General features: G+C 34.4%; 2 protein-coding genes across 3 annotated transcripts; both read right to left on the reverse strand.

Annotated features, from left to right (window-relative positions):
• Positions 1–2502: 2502 nt before the first annotated feature.
• LOC105137647 (60S ribosomal protein L10) lies at positions 2503–4670 on the reverse strand. Its single transcript, XM_011043453.1, has 4 exons — positions 4557–4670; positions 3313–3814; positions 2917–2998; positions 2503–2775 (listed from the first exon to the last, which is right to left on the reverse strand). The coding sequence occupies exons 1-4, from the start codon at positions 4564–4566 to the stop codon at positions 2707–2709; spliced, it is 663 nt and encodes a 220-aa protein (XP_011041755.1). The 5' UTR covers positions 4567–4670; the 3' UTR covers positions 2503–2706.
• Positions 4671–5109: 439 nt separating this feature from the next.
• On the reverse strand, positions 5110–13235 carry LOC105137648 (probable LRR receptor-like serine/threonine-protein kinase At1g06840). Of its 2 annotated transcripts, none has more exons than XM_011043455.1 (21): positions 12742–13235; positions 12332–12521; positions 11775–11925; positions 11165–11236; positions 10985–11056; positions 10591–10734; positions 10411–10482; positions 10214–10285; positions 10015–10089; positions 9301–9369; positions 9070–9138; positions 8874–8945; positions 8604–8687; positions 8272–8340; positions 7626–8128; positions 7316–7477; positions 6793–7076; positions 6565–6616; positions 6174–6424; positions 5916–6050; positions 5110–5713 (listed from the first exon to the last, which is right to left on the reverse strand). In XM_011043455.1, exons 2-21 carry the CDS (start codon positions 12471–12473, stop codon positions 5369–5371), a joined length of 2895 nt encoding a protein of 964 aa, XP_011041757.1. In that variant the 5' UTR covers positions 12474–12521; positions 12742–13235; the 3' UTR covers positions 5110–5368. The 2 variants fall into 2 exon arrangements, with proteins under 2 accessions (XP_011041757.1, XP_011041758.1); XM_011043456.1 differs by lacking the exon at positions 12742–13235 and adding an exon at positions 12625–12724.
• Positions 13236–21650: the final 8415 nt, after the last annotated feature.

The raw sequence follows: 21650 nt of genomic DNA on the forward strand, positions 1-21650 counted from the left end.
TCTATCTATTCATTCAATCTCAGTATCACTTAAATTAATTTGAAACCCTAAAAACCCCTAATTAACTCACTAACTAATTAAATCTATCTAAGAAACGAAAAGATCTCTCCTTTGCGTGAAATCGAGGAAAAGAAACTATTATAGCTTCATTTATGCTTTAGGTTTATTATTAAAATCCTTTCGTTTCTATGGCCAGATAGTTGTCCTGCTGATGTTGTTATCTGTGTTTCTTATTAGCTTTGCACAAATTCAAAACTCAAATCATTGTATGATTGACTGATGATAGTGTAAAGGAGTACTTGTCCATGTCCTTTAACCATGCTCCTCTTTCCTCCTCCTTTCCTTTTGTAAATCAGGAAACAAAAAAAGCATTTCTGACAGCGTTGTCAGGTTAAATCTTTTTTGCTTGTATGTTTCATTAACTGATCCTAGACAAAATCTCTCCTTTCTCAAGGGACTGCTAAAGAAAAGTAGTTCCATGTATTTTTGGCACCGTTTTTACTCGCATATTATTAATTAGGATATGGGTTTTTCGGTCTATCTATTTGCTAACTTTCATGTTGCAGAATTGAGCAATACGTGATCCATGTTTAACCTTTCTATTCTCGGGGTTCTGTTGTGTCTAAGTTGTTAATCTGGTTTCTGATGTGGTTTTTTTTTTTTTTCTTTTTCTCTGTGCTATTTGATGTTTATACCTTTTTTTAGACATAGTAGTGGTTCCCGTCATCCTCATTTTTGTGTTGTTGGTCCGTTGAATGGATGGAGAGAGAAATACAAAAGAAGGTCTATAGTCCTATGGTACTGGTTTTATACAATTGCACCTTAAATTAGCCAAAAAAAGTGGCACAAGGCTCAGGTCAGTGGGATGTTTTTGATGCCATAACCACATACTGAGCTGAACATGCAGTCTTGTATGAAATGTTCAGTGTTTTGTGCCTTTTCATTAACGCCTTTCTATGTTATTAGCTGCTGTTAGCTTGAGCTGACTGTGTTTCCCTGCATCGTTGTCTTGTAATCCATGCAGGTATGTGCAAAACTACCAGGAAAAGGAGAAGTTGGAACACAGGTACTGAGTTCAGGCATGCAGTAGGGATGTCTGCTTTTTCCTCGAAGGCTTCATATTTTTTTCTTGTTCTCCTGGCAAATAAACTGAATGTCACTAGCTGCATTGTCAGTTTTCAGAACTTGTTGAACTTCATCTGCACTGAGTTATTCTGATGATTTATAGCCCATGTTAGAACTTGCTCTTGAGCTGTTTGTGATGTTGCTTGTTTATCACCTGTTATGACCCATCAATAAGGTTCGGCTGTGAATTTTGATTCAACAAGACACCATTGTCTATATGTTTTAGCATAGTCTTTCATGCACCATCTTCACTACTGATCTTTTTATGATCTTCATGGTGCTGCACGCTGCATGCACCATGAACCGATTCATATATCGGTACTGTAATTTAGTGTTGAGGACTGCCTAATAAGATTTGTAGGAGAAAAAAACGGATGCACTAGGCTTGCCAAGTCTTTGTTTTTACTTTTTAAGATGCAAATAAACCTTTTGCATTGAAAATGAGGTTTCTTTAAAACTTGTATGCAAATATGCCATGAAAAAAAAAAAAAAAAAAAAAAAAAAAAAAAAAAAAAAAAAAAAAAAAAAAACTAATGTGCTTGTTTTATAAATAAGCATGAGCCAACTTACTCATGAGTAATTGTTGTGCACGGCCCCAAGCACTTAAATCTTGTTTAGGAGTGCGGTAATTTTTGTTCATAGATGCTTTAAAATTCATTAAATTAATGTTTTGTTAAAAATCATTAAAATAATATTTTGTTTTTAGTACTGTTCAATATTTTGATGTAAAAAAAAATTGATGTATTTTGAAGTGAAAAACACTTTTAAAAAAGATATTCTGGACCATAATTGTAAACATGCATTAAGTAATTTGGTTGCCCACCCTTTTACATAGAATTGAATTTTATATTTTTTACATTGCAACTATTTTTTTGGCGCAAAAGGATACAAAAAAAAAAAAGATTTATAAGACCGATATTATATTTCTAATGAATCTTGACATGAACTTGGTATTGAATCCTTCCCGCATTAACAGAAGGCCCATTGGGTCTTTTAATGTGAAACTTGTTTGGGATAGGTGCCTCTATTGGAAGGTGGAAGGAGTTACTGGCAAGCCTCAGAAGTCATATCCATGTCCCGAGTCCTGTTCCTAGGGTTGAAGATGATCTCCATGTCACTTTATTGCAAGCAGCAAGCTAAATCCCACTTAATGCTAGGGCGTGGCAGTTATCAAATAATGGTATAAAACGTGATCCATCCACCAGGATTAATAGTCAAGGTTGTGTTAAACCTTCATCGCTCCTCCATTTTCTTTAAACATCCCACCAAATCATGATTTTGCCACTCTAGTGCCGATTGTTAACTTCGGATTTATAAAGCATATGATCATCAACAAGATACAAGACGTTTGCAACTTGGTTAAATATTCAAAAGGGCTGAATCCAAAAAGATATCACAAATCTGATTCAAATATTGCAAAAAACACACTACATACCATGAATTTCATATCATATCCTCCAAGTACAGTTTCGATGAAACTCAACAAGCTTGACAATATTCGAAACTAAAACAAAAACAGTAATGGATAAATTCCTCCGACGTTAAGAAATGAATGAAAGTTCCTTCCAGAAAGAAAAGATCCTATGCTGTTTCTTGCAAGAATGCTCTTCCAGGTTGACGGTTGGCCAAGGGTCCATGGCATCCAAGAAGCTGAGAGGAACACACAATCACCATCAGTTTAAATGGGAGCTCCAAAAAGGAGAGAAAAACCACTACTAACATTACAAGTGAAATATATCGTTTGGTTGAATATTGAATGTATGCAAAAATAAACTTTAATCAAAGCCTGACCTTGGCATTCACACCATCTGGCATGATCTTATTCTCAGCTTTCAACTTCAAATAATCAGTGCGATTGAACTTGGTAAAACCCCTGCACATCACCGTTAACAGACAAGGTGAGGCCACTAACTTAGGAGGAAGTAAAGAACTACCAAAATTAGAAAACACAAAACAAGCTTTGCAATAGGAGGCAAGAACACAAAACAAACACTACCACGCTTCCATAGGGAGATGGCACAGGCCTTCATTTTAACAGAATAGCAAAGCAGCAAGAAAAATCAATAGGTGTGCCACCATGAAAAAGGAAAAAGCGCAATCCTTCATGCACAACTATGATGGCAACAGGCGATGTAATAGACTGCAGGCAGACTTCAACAGTCTGAATAAAAGAAAGAAATTGCATACCACTTCCTGCTGACAATAATCTTTTGGCGACCAGGGAACTTGAATTCTGCACGGCGCAGAGCCTCCTGAGCATGGTGACTGTTGCTGTCCTTGCAACGAACAGAAAGAAGAACCTGTCCAATAGCAACTCTAGCACAAGTGCCCTGTGGTTTACCAAAAGCACCTCTCATACCAGTTTGGAGCCTATCAGCTCCAGCACATGAAAGCATCTTGTTGATTCGCAGGACATGGAAAGGATGAACCCTGACTCTCAAATGGAAAGCATCTTTTCCAGCAAACTTGGCCATGTATTTGTTGCAAGCAATACGTGCTGCTTCAAGAGCTTCACTGGAGACATTCTCCTTCTCCCAGGACACCAAGTGCACACAGAATGGAAACTCATCAACTCCTTTCCTTTTCATCCCAACATCATAAATCCTAATCTTAGAGTCAGGCACACCACGGCAGTATCGTGATTTTGGGTATGGTTTATTCTTGATCTGGCGGTAACACCTTGCAGGTCCTGCAAAATGGGAAAAAGAAGCAAATAAACTAGAGCAGCTTAGCAGCAGAAAACACTTCTTTTAAAAATCCCGTCACATAACAAAAATCAACCCCTAAAAAGTAAGACAGGGACATAGTCAATGGAGCATATTGCATGAATATGCACCAGAGAAAAGAAAGTTTTCAACAAACAAAAGGCCCCTGTAATTCAAAACTGCATAGAATTTAATAAACTAATTGTTCCAACCACACCAACAATAAAAAAAGAACATCACTTAGGTACACAAACAATCAAAATCGTTTCAAAATTAAGATCTAGATTAACTACAAAAGCCCTAGAATAAAAATAGAAGTACTCTCATCCTATTTTAATTTTCTTCATCAAAGGCATCCATCTCTTGGACATAATGTTAACCATATCCATAGCATCACAAACTTAGCCATATCCATCTTCAAATACCAGCATTCAGAAATCTAGCAATCATTTACAGTCCATAAAAAATGATTAAAAAAAGAAGCTGATATCATTCGATATTCCCACAATAGATAAAGACGACTCTAAATCAACCAAAAGCAAAGAAAACTCAATAATCTTCTATTCATACAAAAATCCATTCATATTTATGATAGCAAAAACCAAAATTTTAGAAGATTTACATTGATTACTAATTAAACAAGGAAAAAAAAGACAAACATCATAAAAATTCAGATTGGGAATTGGAGAGAGAGAGAGAGAGAGAGAGAGAGAGAGAGAGGCTTACTTCTACCCATGGCGACTTCTGTGCGGTGGATCGGCGGCAGAGACCCTAGAGATAAAAAATGAAGGGGGTGATAAAGAGAGGCTTTTCATTTATAGAGAGGGGTGGGGTGAGGAGAAAAGGCCGCACAAAACCCTAACACGTTTTGGGCTTGCATACGTGTGTGGTTGCGTCAGATTGGGCTGGAGGTGGTCCAATTTTGTTAGCCTACCACTTCTTCAATGTCGGTTTCTTTTTAAGGGTTTCATCGGGTGACATGATGCACTGCATTGCACGAATATTAATGCTTTTAAAATATTTTTTATTTAAAAATATATTAAAATAATATTTTTGATATTATTATATTTAAATAATTTAAAAACACCAAAAAATTTAATTTAAAATTAAAAAAACCATAAAATAAATAAAACCTAAGTGTATATTTGATATTATAATATGATTTAAAAACTACATAAATTATAATTTTTTTAACCAAGATTTTAAGAGAATTTTGAGAAGAACGTGTATGAAAATATAATAAGCATTGATTAACTAAACATTCTCAGAATCACAAAACCAAGGAGAAAATGGAAGTATACAAATGGATTTCACTGTGATATCACTATTGTTTCATTACATGTCAGTCAAAAATATTTCGGCATTGTAATGCATCTCTATTGCCATTGCTCTACCTAGTATGTTTACAAAAAAAAAAAATCTACGAAGACTGCACAGAAAACTGAACAGAAAGTTGTTGATAGATGACTCCCCACACAATCTTTCAAGCACACTGCTGTAGCAACCGAAGAACTGGTTTCCCATTTTGTGCCTTTCATTTATCTTGGAGTGATGGTAGGAACGGCTCCGCTAACAAGGTCGCTGCCAGACACTTCTGATGACACCCAAGGGTTCATCATCATAGAGGATGAAGAGGGTGGAGTCATTTCCTTTCCGTTGTCGGTGCTGATTGTATCTGTTGTTGTAGTGTCAGATTCTGACATCATATGCCATATGCCTTCAAGTTCTCGGACCACATCAGCCATTGATGGTCTCGCATTTGTCTCCTCGTTGCAACATTTCATGGCCAAAGTCAAGAACTTGTCAATGCAGTCGGAAGGATAAGAACCCATTCGTTCATCGATAACCGAGAAGATCATACCCGATTGATACGCGACTTTAACCTGTTGCCAGAGATTTTGAGATTCATAAAATTGAACTGACAATGACAATGCTCTACCCTCATGACATGGACGTGGGGAATAAATGCCGAAGTTCATTTGCATGAGACTTGGCGTTGGGATTGGTGGTGCTGATAGTGCAGGATCTACAAATCAATGTTTTCACCGATAGAAGAGTAGGAAATTATAAACTTAAAAGCATTACCTCTCGAACAATGTTTTTGCCATGTGAGATTGGCTGCTTCCCTGTCAACAGCTCCAGAAACACTACACCGAGGCTATAAACATCACTCTTGTCCGTCAATTTATGAGTTAGAAAATACTCCGGATCAAGGTAACCCTGCAAAGATTACACCATTTTAAAAGGGAAGGAATGTCAGGAATCCATTGAGTCCCATTTTCTATTTCTACTTCGAATTTCATCATCCTACAGAAAGATAGTATTTGAATGTAATAGACTTACTGGAGTGCCCTTCACAACCGTGGATATATGATCTGGCACACTCCCTTCGATATCTGGAACCGGGGCAAGTCTTGAAAGTCCGAAATCAGCAACTTTGGCATCATACCTGGAGTCCACTAATATGTTGCTGGCCTTGATATCTCGATGAAATATCGGAGGATCAGCTTCTGTATGCAAGTAGAGGATGCCCTTAGCTGAAGTCATGGCAATTTTCAATCTTGTCGCAAAACTCAAGGGTTCTTTTCCCTTCACTGAGATACCAAATCCACATGCATGATCCATGAAATGAAACCCGTGGAATAAGCACATAGAAATTTGAAGTCGAAATCCGAAATTAATCTTTCTTTAGGATAGAAGAATGGAAGTCTATAGGGAAAAATGTGAGATCTACCTGATAGATGATCTCTAAGTGTGCCATTCGGCATGAACTCATAAACCAACATCTGCATGCACGAAAGGAACAGATAATACAGCTTTTTCCCAAATGATACTGGAAATGATAAATTCCCTTGAGTTGCTTCCCAAGGATGAGAAGCAAGCAGTTTAATGCTGGTCAAGCTAAAATTAGGAATGATAGACTTTACTAAACATCTCAAGTTTAAAAGAATACAAAGAGTACCTGTTCTCCTTGCTCGTCACAATATCCAAGCAAAGATACAAGGTTCCGATGATGTAACCTTGACAACAACTCTATTTCTGTTAAGAACTCTTTCTCGCCCTGTAAAGATCCCTCTTCAGTCCGTTTTATAGCCACAGTTCTGCCATCAGCAAGGATCCCTTTATAAACTTTTCCATAACCCCCTTGACCAACTTGACTGGAGCTATTGAAATTGTTTGTAGCCATGGCCATTTCAGCATAAGAAAAATCCCTTACACCTTCAATTTTCAAGGAGGCTTTGGATTCTGTGCCCAAATACCGGAGCATGTTAAGAATGAAACTGTTTATATAGACTTTAATAAATATCTCAGAAAATTCTCGAAACAAAATGTGACTCTTTTTTTTTTTTTTTGGAAGACTTCACAATGCATATATAATTGAAGTTAGGAGGATTTACAGGGTTGACACATCATACGAGACAAAACACCACATGAAAAGATAATATATTTGAATCATTCTAATCGTGGAATGGAAAGGCACTCACGGCGACGTCTTTTTGATATTGCTGCGTAGTCCCTCAAACGCCTTCTCAAGATAAGAAGTGAAACAACTGCAGATAATGTAACTGCGCCAGCAATGGCTCCCAATACTATGCCAACCAGAGCACCCGTGCTTATTTTATTAGATTTCTGAGAGGTGACAATCACTGCGATATAGCAACAGCAATGAAGATTAGGATATCAAAACTTGGTAACACTTCCATCACATTCTAGGTTAGAATACTTCACAACTTATTTAATTAGGATAGGCATTAATTAATTTCTATATAACAATGATAGGTTAAAGAAACAAACCATCTCTGTAAGGATCCAACAAAGTGATGTAGAGAAGTTCATAAGGTCCGAATATTTCACTGTCCGGAATTTTCCACCCAGTGAACATGCTAATGATGCGCCGAGCCTCACTTATATTAAAGATATGGGAACTGGTTCCATTAACATAGTCAGGGAAAAGCTTCAAATGCATTTTTAATCGAGGTCCGCTTTCCCATACAATTGAAGCAAGGTCTAGCTGATAGAGACTCAATTCGAGACCAGAGGTCAAATAATTCTCAAATCTAATTCTGTAAGGAATAAAATTTGAGAAGCCCGGACTTTTTAGTCGATATCCAAAGATCAAAGGGGCAGCACAGAAACATGATGTTGGGGATGTTGGGGAATATTCGTAAGGGGGTGGACATGATTGAGTAAAACAGGTAGCATTAGATTCTGTTGAACTCTGATTGTTCGTATCGCTGTTCCGAGATTCACAAAATTGGACTATGCTGGAATTTGAGCACGCAGGATTTCCTTTAAGCCTGAAAATTATATATAAAAAGCATCAACAAATGATTTCCTGAAAGTTACATACTTGTCTCAGAAGGTAGGACAAGAGTGAACTTCACATCATGTATATGCAGACATGATGTACTAATGTAGCATCGCTAGTGCAGAAGAATACCACAGCGTGACATTCTGAGGGAGACTGATACTGCCAGAAATATTTGAAAGTGTATTGTTTTCGAAGTCCCTGCAACATCAAAGAGCCAAAAACTGTTGATTAGTGACACAAGTACCATGCTAAAAAACCAGCCTCCTGAAAGCATGCGCCATCAATATTGGGGTATGCTGACATCAGCACATGACATCGATCTTTTATAATAGAAATCAAGATTAGAAGTGTTCTTCAGAGTATCATAACATATCAGGAAAGCATTTTAATTACATTCTATCCCACATATAAGCAAACTTCTATGAGAAAAAAAAATTGTTCATTGTCAATTCAGTTCTTACAAGTCAAGTCCTTCAGTCCCGTTGGCCCTAGTTTGCCAGATTGTGGAGGGAACAGAGCCACTCAATGAATTGTTTGCAACTGACCTGCCAAAGAATAGGATCAAGTCAAACATTTAATTTATTATCCATCACCTTCTTTTTGGACCTATATAAGCTTAATCAGTAACATCAAAATCTTACAGCTTCTATAGTAACACAAGCTATAATATCATTCTTAAGAAATGAGAAACTGATGAGCAAGAACAAAAGAGCAAGTGCAAAAATGCTCACAGTTGCTGAAGTAGAGGAAGTTCTGAAAAGTTGGCAGGAATAGTCCCGTTAAGATTGTTGTAGGATAAATCGCTGCGAAAAAAGAAATGAACATCAACAACCAAAAAATCATTGCTGTCCAAATTTAAAATCCTTCAGGCACTTTAGAGATTCATCTGTCAGATCGTGAAACATTTGCGATGTAGAGAAACCTTACATGGTTGTAATATTCTCAGAAAGCTTATTTGTAGGTATGGGTCCAGCTAGCTGGTTGAAACTGAGGTCTCTGAGAAATCACATCAAAAATTATAAGTGGTAAAGTTCAAATGAAAGATCAAAAATTATAAGTGGTAAAGTTCAAAAAAGGCCCGCAGAGTTATCCAGGAAAGAAAGAAACAGTAATTATCCAGTCAGGTGAAAGCCACAGATAGCAAACAAATGAACTTACAGATAGCCAAGATTTGGTATCCCACTCAGGTCAGGCATTGGACCTTGCAAGCTACAGTTCCTCAGACTCCTGATAAAGGCCAATCAAGGCACATGCAGATATCACATTAAAAAACTTGTGCAGATTTTGAAGCATGGATTACTACATTGCAATTATGAAACGAGAAATAACACCAAGGTTTTAACAACGTGGAAGGTTTGTGAAATCTGGACTATTTGACACGGCAGATTTCTGCATTGCAGCAAGCATAGATTATCTATGGCGAGATGACACAATAAGTAGCAAGAAAATGATAGTATAAAATATCATAGAAATAATTGAAGACTCCATATTTCGTAGGGGCAATAAAATGCAGTGATAAAGACTCAAACAACTCAAGGTAAAACTCCAAGTGGTTCTGCTGTATGACTGATCCATTACAACTTGAAAAGTTTGGTAGGTGTTAGTATTGATTGGTGGAAAATGACCAATGTAGTGTGCCCCAACCAGTTTGGTACTGAGACTATTCAGTTGAGGATTCAACAGACATACACAGTTATTGCAAGAAGGCAAAGAAAGAGATCTATATGACTTAAGTCAAAGAAACCTCTAATCAAATTAAAGGAACTTGTGATCAAGGCATTCAATTCTGCTAATAGACATACATGCACGTGCATTAACACCCACATCCACGTGTCGAATACTAGCAGATCTACATTTGCAATTTGCACTTACAACTTCAACAATTTAGTCATGTTTCCATAAGAAGCCGGGATTGTGCTCCCATCGAAGTTGTTATTGTCAAGTTGGCTGCAAAATGAAAATAGGCAAAGGTTATGAGACACAAAAATATATGAAGCTAAAATCTACTATATTGACGTAAGAAACCATAAACTAATGATTCACAATTTTACAGGAAGTAAGAGAGCCATACAGTATAAGTAAATTCGGAAAATTAGATAACTCTGGCGGAAGAGTTCCTGATAGGTTGTTGTTATCCAGAAGGCTGCAAATATTTGTCATATTAACAATAAATTAACACATATGAGAGAAGATCAACAAGAAAGGGAAAGAATTGAAATGAACTTAATTTGCAGCCTCAAACAGGAATCTCTAATGTAGCAAACTTACAAGTGAAGTAGACTTGGTAATCTTGAAAGTTCAACTGGGATTTGCCCACTAATTGAATTGTTGTTCATGTGACTGTCCACAAGGGAAAAGAATACAAGTACCATGAAATATGAATCAATCAAGTATCACAATTAAGATTATTAGCACTAGTTATAGAGAATATAGCATCAGAGTACTCACAAGTGCTGTGTTTTGTTCAGGTTTGCAAATGATTTAGGTATTGGTCCTGATATACTATTCTGGTCTATCTGTATCCTTTCCAAGTTTGGAAGATAGCCAAGCTCTTCAGGCAAGGGACCTGTTAATTGATTTCCATTCAGGAGCCTGCGAAAATAAATACTCCATCAAACATAAAAGCTTAAACAGCTGTAGAATGTAGCTCAGCAATAGTAACAACATCAACTCTATTCACATTGACAATGTTGTCAACATTCAACACTAAATAAATCAGTTCATGAGAAATAACCTAAGAAATTAGAACTCAGAGACTTGAAAATGCTTGATCTGTTGTTTGCATTATGCTGTAACAATGTTGACAGTCTAAGCTATCAAGCTAAAAAGAAGCTCAACTTACAAGAGTACCAAAGATGTAATATTTCCTATCTCCGGTGGTATGCTTCCAGTAATGTTGTTCCACATAAAATCCCTACGACAAGATCAACAGAGAATATATATCAGTTGGACAAATAAACAGTCAAAACCATAGACATTCCAACAGAGAGATCTGTTTCAGAACAAAGGAAATGACCCTTACAATATTTCCATATAAGATAAGCGGCCGAGGGATGGTGATAAAGTTCCTGATAAATTCATATTCAACAGTTGCCTGCAAAGAAAACAAAAATATTGTTACACAGTGCTGAGAAGAAAAGAGGAAAGGAAAAACTGGAAATTAACATCCATCATTCTATTTGTATGCAAAGTCCCATTAAAATTGTCAAATTTATGAGCTTAAATTCTAACATGTAGCTTTTGCATTATGCTCAGCACAGGCTAGTTATCAATTTAGTAGGCAATTATAGAGTTGTCATTTGCGAGTTGGATAAGAGCTAGCGCAACATAGTGATAGATTCTCAAACTGGGATTTTGCATGTTTTAAGGTGATTTTTTTTTGGAAAATAGGGCAATCTTCACACGATTGCTCCTAACCTCGAAGAAGAACCTTGGCCAACATTTATTCAATATTAAAAAAAATCGAAAAAATTAGCAAAAAATAAAATACCTCAGCATGCATCAAATCGGAAGAAATTGAAAAGGAAATAATTTTTTTTCCACAAAATAGGAAAAATGAAAATTTAAGGCTAAGGAAATAATTTTTTTTCCACAAAATAGTAAAAATGAAAATTTAAGGTTTGGAATCATACAATTCTCTAACATGTTGATAGCCATCCTCTTCTGTTTTATTGAAGCACAGAACCCCTGTCCAGTTTGATGTGCATGGATCGCCTCGTCTCCAATTACTCAAATTGTTATTGATATCAATCAAACTGTTCTTGATGTCTCGCAATGCCTTCACTGCAGGATTTTTTAATCATTTGGTCATCATCATATCATTTTTATTAAGCCCAGAACAACTAATTAACAATACGACAAGATGGTACAAGTTTAACCAGATATCCAGCTAGGGTTCCACATTGAATGTCATATGATGTTCTCGGCATCATCCGAGATACAAACATCATCATTTATTGCTTGGACAATTCGCAAGCAAGGATATAAAGTTCAAAACTACTGGAACTCACAAAATTGACTCCATTTACTATATCAGTAGTTCAGTACTTGATGATGCACGTACCAGCAAACAATGGTTCCAAGCATTTCTAAGTCTATTACAAGAGGGAAAATTAAGGCTGCAATGCTACTGTAGAAAGCTTCTTTGAAGGAAAAAGAAAAGAACAGCCAGCTGTTCAAGGAAAATCACCTTCTACAGGGTCAGTGGGTGCATTTTGTGCTGCTACAAGTAATGAAGACCAACAGAGCCAGATAAGCAGAGCAGCTCCGAATGTCCAAGTTCTCGATATAGGCATCCCAAGAAAGGAAATATCACCAGAATCCCGAATCATATACTAAGACCCAAAACTGAAATTTCTTGGACTATCCAAACATCCCACCTGATATCAAGAAACAGACGAAGAAAAAGAAGATTACAGGAATTGAATTTGAAAAGAGAAGTCGATATATTCTAGTGAAAACATTTGAATATTATCCAATTACTTCTCCAGGAGGCTGCAGATGCAATAAACAAAGCCAGGAATTGCTATAAAAAAACAGCAGATGAAGAAGAAGAGAAAAGGGATGAGATTCATATATTGAAGGGTGGAGCAAACAGACCTAAGCTATTGGTGGACTTGAAAAGCAGTAGTTTTGATGATGCTTGAGTAAGAAAATCTGGAACCGAAGAGTTTTTACAATTTGGCAACTTTTTGACAAAGTCACAGTTAGGAATGCAACAGCAGCGGAAGAAGAAGGAATCGTGGATAATGAAAATAAGGATGATGATATCGATCCTTTTCACAACTTACCACCAAGCTTTTGATTGAATAAAAAAAAACAAAATGGGTTAGGCTCTTTTGACTTTGTTTTTGGGAACATGAGAGGAGTCTTCGTACTTCAAACTGGTTTGTGGCAAATGTTAGACATGAAATTGATGTGTTGCTTTGAATTGACGTGCAAGAAATCGTGGATATGTTAATAAACAGAAAAAGTCGTTTGGATGGATATGATGCATGTTTTAGTAAGAACAACCATGATTTTAGATTAAATCATTGAATGCTTAAGACACAGTTCTAGTTCTATTGAACATGTAAATGGCTGCAGGTGGAGGTGGGTCATTGGGAGTGGTTAGCCATATATATATTTGATCTTAGGATACATTGAAGATAAAAAAGATTTATATATATATATATATATATATATATATATATATATATGTAGCAGGTGAAATTAACTTTGTAATGAAGTCAAAGATGATGACTGCCACTCCCTTTCAAATTCTAGTATCGGACATTGAAACATTCAAGTTTATTGAGAAGCCATGTTTGAATTTTGAAATGCTCTGAGATATATATAATTTACAGAAAGGAAGGAAGCCCTTTCTCTGCTTCAATTAAATAACTCGTAGTTAAGAGTCTTGTTTTGATGGCCAAGAATGGAGCTTATCCTCTCAAATAATAATTTAAACAACCAAAGAATAGATAACAACTGTCCAAATTATAAATAAAAGGAAATTTGTCAACCCAAAAAAAAAAAAACTCATATTGACTTTAATTTCTCAAATTCTCACAAACCAACCAAATAATCTCCACATTTATTTTTATCTTTTTAATTCCCAAGTTCAATGGACTTGTTTCATGTGACGCATGCAAGGACCTGAATTAGATATTTATCACCTTTAAAATTATAAACACTTGATTATTAAATTTATAAACTCAAAAAAAAAGAAAAAGATATACCAATGCCCCTGCTAATAGCAATGAGGTGGGTTAACCATCATGACTGTATTTCTCTTATTTTAAGTGTAATAGTTTAAAAACATATTTTTATTTTTAATAGCAACATATTAAAATTATTAAAAAAAATTAATTTAATATTTTTTTTTATGAAAAAACCCATTCCAAACACGGAATGGAACAGGCAAGCACCTCTCGAATTGCGGCGGCTGTTTGAACATCCAGAACAGCAGCAGTTCACACCTCCGTGTGAAAGCAGAAGATCCTCATCAAGGAATGTATAGTCCTCGTGCTTCCTGTCTTGTGCATGGTGGGGATCACTCGCTGCTTTTGCCGTCCTCTAATTAACTATTATATGCCTAATTATCCTTCTCTCTGTCATGATTAAACTCTGATTTCTTTTACTTTGTTTTTTGTCAGACTCTACCCCCCAACAAAAATAGCTTGAAGAACTGCTGGGGCAGTAGCTGTCGGTAAGGTCCCCACCACACTGAATGTTATTTCCTCAATACAAGACAGGCACGGTTCATGCCCGTTCAAGTGTATTTGGATTCAGAATATATATACATGGTTTGTTTTTTATTTTAAAAATATTTTTTAAAAATTAAAGGAAAAAATTTATTTTTTTAATATTTTTAGATAATTTTGATATGTTAATATTAAAAATAATTTTTAAAAAATAAAAAATATTATTTTAATATATTTTTAAATAAAAATTATTTTGAAAAACAATGTAATCAAAACCTAATAATAAAACGCATTGTTATTTGTTAGTCAACGTATCAGCGAGAGAAAACAAAAGGGAAGGAATCGTGAACTGTATTTGGTGTTGCTGTAATAATCTATAATTAATTCACATAATTATTGGTGTTGTTATAATAAATTATAATGTTTTTTTTATGATTAAAATACAGTTAAAGTTGCTGATATCGTAATTAAGATACGAATATCCCGTTCCATTAACTAAAACCTTATTACAATTTGCATAACCCGTGTAACAAACAATCCAATTCTTTAAAATTATTCTTTGATACACTTAACATAAAAAAATATTAAATTAATATTTTTAATGTTTTTTTGATAATTTTGATATACTATATTATATTTTTATATTAACATATTTTTAAATAAAAAACATTTTTAAAAATTATAAATTTAAATCCTATTATATTCTTAATTTGATTGAGGCCGGTTTGTTTGCTGGAAAGTAGGTTTTTAAAAAAAAAAATTATTTTTTTATATTTGATAGCATTATGAAAAATAAATTGAAAAACACTTTGTTTGGTTATATTATAAAAAATAATCTGAAAAATAAATTATTAATATTTTTTTAAGTTTATTAAAATAATGAGAAATAAATCTTATAAATTAAAAAGTTGAATGAGATTGAAATTAAAAAAAATTAATTTTATAAATTATCTCAAATAAAATAAATAATAATCAAAATAATAAAAATCAAATTTAACAAATAAAAAATTAAAAGATGATGAAATTAAAATAATTATAATTATAATTTCATAAATTATTTCAAATAAAATAAGTTACAATCAAAAGAATAAATACCAAATTTAATAGATAAAAAAAAATAAGTAACAATTAAAAGAATAAAGATAAAATTTTTTAATTAAAAATTAATAAGAAAAAAACAAATAATAATTATAAAAATACAGATCAATGTTAATATAAAAATCAAATTAAATTAAATTTTAAAAGATGAAATTGAAAAATAATTCAAATAAAATATATATCAATCAAAAATTTAAAAATCATATTTGATATATTCACTAAATAATATGATATTTTTAAAATTTTTATAATTTTTTAAAAAATATAGTCTATCTAAAATTTTAAAAAATGCTTTTCTAGAAATTAAAGTAAATCAGGCGAAGAAACTGCCCCTAATATTAAATTACACCTGCAGCGAATGGTTTTAGAATTCGGCCCACAGAATATTTTCAAAGCATGTGGTCACATCCGCGTTAGTTTCAAAGCAGTATTACATAACCATCTTAAACAGAAATTAAACCTCAACATTCATTAATTTCTTCTGGAGATTGGCTTGTGATTATTATTAGCATGTGTTTGGTACTATGCATGGTAGTTTTTATATATATATATATTATAACTTTTTTATAATTAAAATTTTAAGAAAAAAATATTAAAATCATAGTATTATGTATAGATACTAAATACTTATAAAATTGTAATTGAAACAAAACATAGTTTCAACGAGACCGCATCATTCTGTAAATTAAACCCTCGATCACTTGCAATCCTAGGATTATACATACATGAAGAGGTGGTATGTATGTATGTCTTATATTCATAGGCAAGCAAAATCAAGTTCAATGAATAATTAAAAAATCAATGGGGCAAATAAATTGAAGTGTGATACTCTTCAACGTCTCAAAGGAGACTTCCTAGCCCATTATAATAATTGTTGAGCAGTTCTGCGCTACCATCTTCATTTAATGATCATGCTTGCTGATCAGAAAGCTGGATGTATGTATGCAAGTCATGTTCTTCCGAGGCATGATCTCACCATCCCCAGTTAATGGTGGGATCGATCATGAGCCAGACCGATCCATCTCTTGAATTCATGATCTGTGACCACTACGAAAACCAACCAACCTATCTCTAGCTAGCCACACAGGACAATCTTGGTGATCATGTGCACAGCTCCATCGCATTATTAAGAGGAACAAAAGTCTAAATATTCCTGTATTTATAGCGCTAATATTTAACATCGAGATGACAACGAAACTAGGTTATTAGGGTTAGATATATACATATACATGAAGATCAAAGAGAATGAATGCTTAAACAAACCCTTTCTATTAAATGTTAACATACCCCCAGCTTTATAAAATCTGGAATACCTCGTCACATCACTTGTTGGGGTAGCAATACCATGCCAGGTGAACGCCGAGAAGGCAACGATAATTAACTAGGCGTGGGTTGAAAATCTATCGATGATTATAAATAAATAAAAAAAGGTGTGGGTTCAAACCTGAAAAAACTTGAGATGCAAGCCATTGTTGAGTAAGGCATCGTAGTTAGCTTGTGTTGACCAAATTTTAAACATTCTGTTTTGTTTCCATAGGTGATATGCACCAGCTAATAATATAAATCATTTTTTAAATCTTAATTAATAATTTAATATCTTGGGTTTAGAAGTTTTAATGAGCAATCGATCGAGTATGGGTGCATATAATCATTTACAATGATGCCATCAATTTCATATCACCAAAAAGACAAAAATCTTAGTTGTTTATAAGCACAAAGAACATATTTCTCTCCCAGAAATGCTTTTTAAAAGAACAAAACTCGTTCCAGTAAGACAATACTTATTCATGTGCAGGTGTGGACATGAATTATCATTTTATAGTCAACATGCAACTGGTGGCATCATTGGTTTTCATAGCTGGATATGCATCAACTAATAATATGAAATCATTTTTGAAATCTTAATTAATAATTTAATTTTTTGAATTTAGAAGTTTTAATGAACACGCAGTATTCAGTTCAATCTTATTGTCTTGATTTATTTACTTAAATTATAAAAAATTAAGCTTAATTAATAAGTTTGTGTAAGTTTTAAATGCAAGTAACTCGGAGAGTAATATAAAATTTATTCTTGAGATCTTATATAAAATATATAATGGATGCGTTTGTGTATGCTTGTGTACACGACTCAAGGGTGGACAGCTATTTCCAAAAACTAAATTATTGGGGAGAGTTTATTAACTTGAAATTTCTAGTCAATTGCACACTTACATATAAATTAAAAAATAAAAGTAGCAGAATTCAAACAAGAAATATTCTCTTTATCTAATCAACTTCTTACCACTTAATTATTATCAAATATGCTACTTGCGAAGCTCGGTTGTTGTTATGGTTGTGCTTGCGAGGAATGATCTTAAGAAATGATCCACCTTCCCAAGCCTACTGATCATGTTCTGGACACGTAATCATCAATTTCAGGAAGGGACAGACCATAGCAACTTGGTGAAAGTCAATAAATTATTAATTTAATGGCTTAATTTGGATGATATTATTGTGTAAGCTTAGCTCAACAAAATAACCAAATATCATAGCTGCAACAAGGCAATTCAAAGAATAACAAAGACAGAGCCAAGATTATTAGCACCTGATACAGAAATCAAATCCCAACTCCTAGAATCAACAATGGTCAGAAAACGAGGTAATTACAGTCCTTGAAGATGCATCTACACAACCAATTTAATGTTTCTGGAGAGAGCAGTGAGTGCTAACCGAATAGATTTTGGTCATCATACAGCTTCCATCTATAGAGAACATCATCGTTAGCTAGTAGCACTCATGGTTCCAGAGCTAACAAGCTGTCAAAAGAAAACTCTATTGTGAGATACCCTGATAATATTATTATATTTTCTTTATTATGGCCTAACTATTAACTGGGATCTAATGATACCTTGTTAGCACTTAGCAGGAAATGTCTTATCTCACGCTAAACGTTGAGTATAACTTGTAGAGGCTCAATGATAGAGGCCCTTTTTCTCTGAGGAGCCGAAGAACGTGGGGATGGTATGCATCATGCCCATGCTGTATTGTATGCTTGATGTATTCTGTTTATATAGAGTTCTAAATGCAGCGTTTAGATATTGTTTCGAGAAAAAAAATTAAAGATAATAAAAATATATTACTCTATATCTTTTTTATTTTAAAATTAAGTACATAAATTCATTTTAAAACTATCTCAAATAAAAACTTATTCAAAGTTTTTATCTGTTTATCAAAAACACGTTTTTGTCTCGTCCTGACACTAACCACACTAACTTAAATACCTCCTCGTTTCGATCGACAGTGAACATAGACATAGCCAAATGACATTAAACAGAGTGTTTATATGTGGTTTTTTTTTTTTTTTTGTCTATTTGTTGCAAGTAGGATCCGAACACTAAAGCTGCGTGCTGGTCCAATTATCTAGAAGAATGCCTACATTTCAATCGGTATATATATCCTAATGTCCAATAATCCAATTTTTTCGCATGAATCATCCTCCTACGATTTTATGCAACACTGAAGATATTTGTTCCATGTTAGTTGACTGAATCCCAAGTAAGGACTACATTCGAACACTAGCCAGTATGCCTCCCGATCTTTCTACTAGTCAATATGCCTCGTGCCTCGGAAAAAATCTAAAGACGACGAAAGTATATTGGGTTGTGGCTTTCCGAATCTTAACCACATCATTGCAAGAACCAACTTCGTTCGATGTTCTTGTGATTTAAAGCTATGACGGGATGTTCTTCAAATACTCTCTGATTTCTTCGTCGACATCGCAGAGAGCACCTAGTTTGTGATAAATAATGTCCTAGACGTCGATTTCATGCTTGTTTTAATGATTATATTTGTGATGGCCAAGATTTATCGATTTTTTTAATATTTTCATAGAAATATTTATTTTTAGCACAAACTTGGAGAATGTGTTAATTTTTTTTAAGTCTGATATTCCAGCAATATTTTTAATTTTTTGTGTTAATTATTTTTTAAAAAATCAAATACACTTTAAGTCTTTAATAGTTTTATATCTTATTTATGTTAGCGCAGCCGGCACAGAGTCAATTTTTGCCGTGGAAAAATGGTGCCGGAGAGTGGTGTCTATCCTTAGGGCAACACATCATATCATAGTGTCCCTTCGGCCCTATTTGGTTTCAAGTTTCAACAGGCCAATGAATGGAAGAAATGTGTGATCCTTGGATAGCGTCTGCAGCGGGCAACCTTGCTTCTTTCTTTAGTTTAGAGGTGTGGATTGTACAATGAGACTGCCAAACGAGAAGATGGGCTTGCGAATCTTCATGGCCTAGCCCTAATTAACTTTGATCGGAAGTGCAAGACCCCACCTTCTTGGCAGTGAAATGGAAACGCAGGTGCAAGTGTAACATCGTTCATATCGGTTTTCCAAGCATGAAAGCTACCGTATAAAACTAAGTCCACGAAGAGATAAGATAAAATAATTACAATGTAGAGAACTTTTTACTTTTTTGATGCAGGAAAGACTAGAGGTTTTGATCGACTGAAATGGAAGGTGATTTATCTTCAGGCTTAAGCAATGGAAACCAAGTAGACAGCAAGATTTTGCAAACATTAATTCCTGAAGAGTTTTGTGCAAGTTGAGGGCATTCTGGATCAAAACAGGTTACTAATCAATGAAATAAACCAAAACTAGGAATCGAAGATCCCAGACAATTTGACTCGAAATGTTGGTTTTGATCAAGGAGCTAAACAATAACATCAGAAGGGTGGTCGGTCTTTATGCTGATCTTTCCAGCAATTTCATCAAAACAATGGAACTTCATCAGAAGGTGAATCAAGTGGGATATCCAATTCCATGAGAACTAAATCCGGGTAATTCATTCCATTCAACTAAGCTCTAAGCTTTCTTGGAGATTCTCCACTTGATGAAATAATGTAAGCTTTACTGATCAGTGATTAATATATTTCCAGGTTTTTAGTGTAAGCTTTAGTTTTTAACTTTCTGATTATCCATTGTAATATTAGTAACAATTGTACATAAAACCATGTGCGACTGTATCATCTTGTTGAATAATATATATATATATATATATATATATATCCTAAAGTTTCTGAGTCAGCTTATACGCACTACGATTAATTTTCAGATTTACTGAACATCTTGTAAGCCTAACAAACAGGTAAAACACCGTGAAAATAACAAATATATACACAAAAATTCAAATATAGGATAGAGGCAAGGAATTCTCTGCTAGGTGTAGGTCTTATTTATAATTGTTCAAGTTTCTTATATTTATACGATCTACCTAGTAAAAAGTTATGATTTGGATGTTCTCTTATATTGTATTTGATTAGTATTTAAAAAAAAAAATAGATGATAGAAACATATCTAGTTAAAATTAAAGATTAAAATGAAAATATAAAAATAAATATGTTCTATAGATAATTTTAGAGTAATTTTTGTCATTTTAAATCAAGAAGTATAAAGAAAACACATCTTTTTTTAATCTCAACTATTCCTCTCTTTAGGGTACTAAAATAATAATCAAAATGTATTACCCAGCGTTCGGAAAGCAATACCAAATTGATTGGTGTCGATTGTTTTCATGGCAGGAGGGTCGGCGCGCAAGAATGTTTGCTGCTGAAAATGAAAGCTGCTAATTCGCATGCTATTATTATGCGATGACAGGCATGGTGGACAGGGAATGCCATAAATGCAAAAACAATAAATTAGGATAGCTGCAGGTTGACGACTGCAAAACTATATTCCAGCTAGCCTATTGATTAGTCCATTTTCTCGACAGGAAAAATGGGACCCAGGGGCCCCGAAGGCATCCATCACATCATGGCCACATTTGCCTTCAAAACCCAATAAATAAATGAATTGCTGCAATGAGACTGGGAAATGAGAAGGTGAGCTTTCAAAGTTTATGAGTCCAGCCCTAATTAGCTTGGATTGGACGTGCAATGAAACCAAGAACCCACCTTCTTGGCAATGCATGAGAAGGTGTAGTAACATCGGTCACCGAGCATGAAAGCTACTCCATATGAAACTGAGTCCACAATCTTATTTAGCTTGGAATAGCATGTCCGAAGGACTGAAATTCGGGACCAGTAGTCGCCATCACAACGTGCTTCTTACTGAATTCCTCCAGTAGACTTTGGCCCCGCATAAAAAAACTTCACTCATTCATCTCAGTGAATTCATACGACTTTATCTGATAATTCACCTTGTTCGTTGGGCACAAGACGGTAACAAACACCCCCCGTCCT

This window comes from Populus euphratica, unplaced genomic scaffold (assembly GCF_000495115.2).
Source record: "Populus euphratica unplaced genomic scaffold, PopEup_1.0 scaffold69.1, whole genome shotgun sequence".
In the NCBI taxonomy this organism is placed as follows: domain Eukaryota; kingdom Viridiplantae; phylum Streptophyta; class Magnoliopsida; order Malpighiales; family Salicaceae; genus Populus; species Populus euphratica.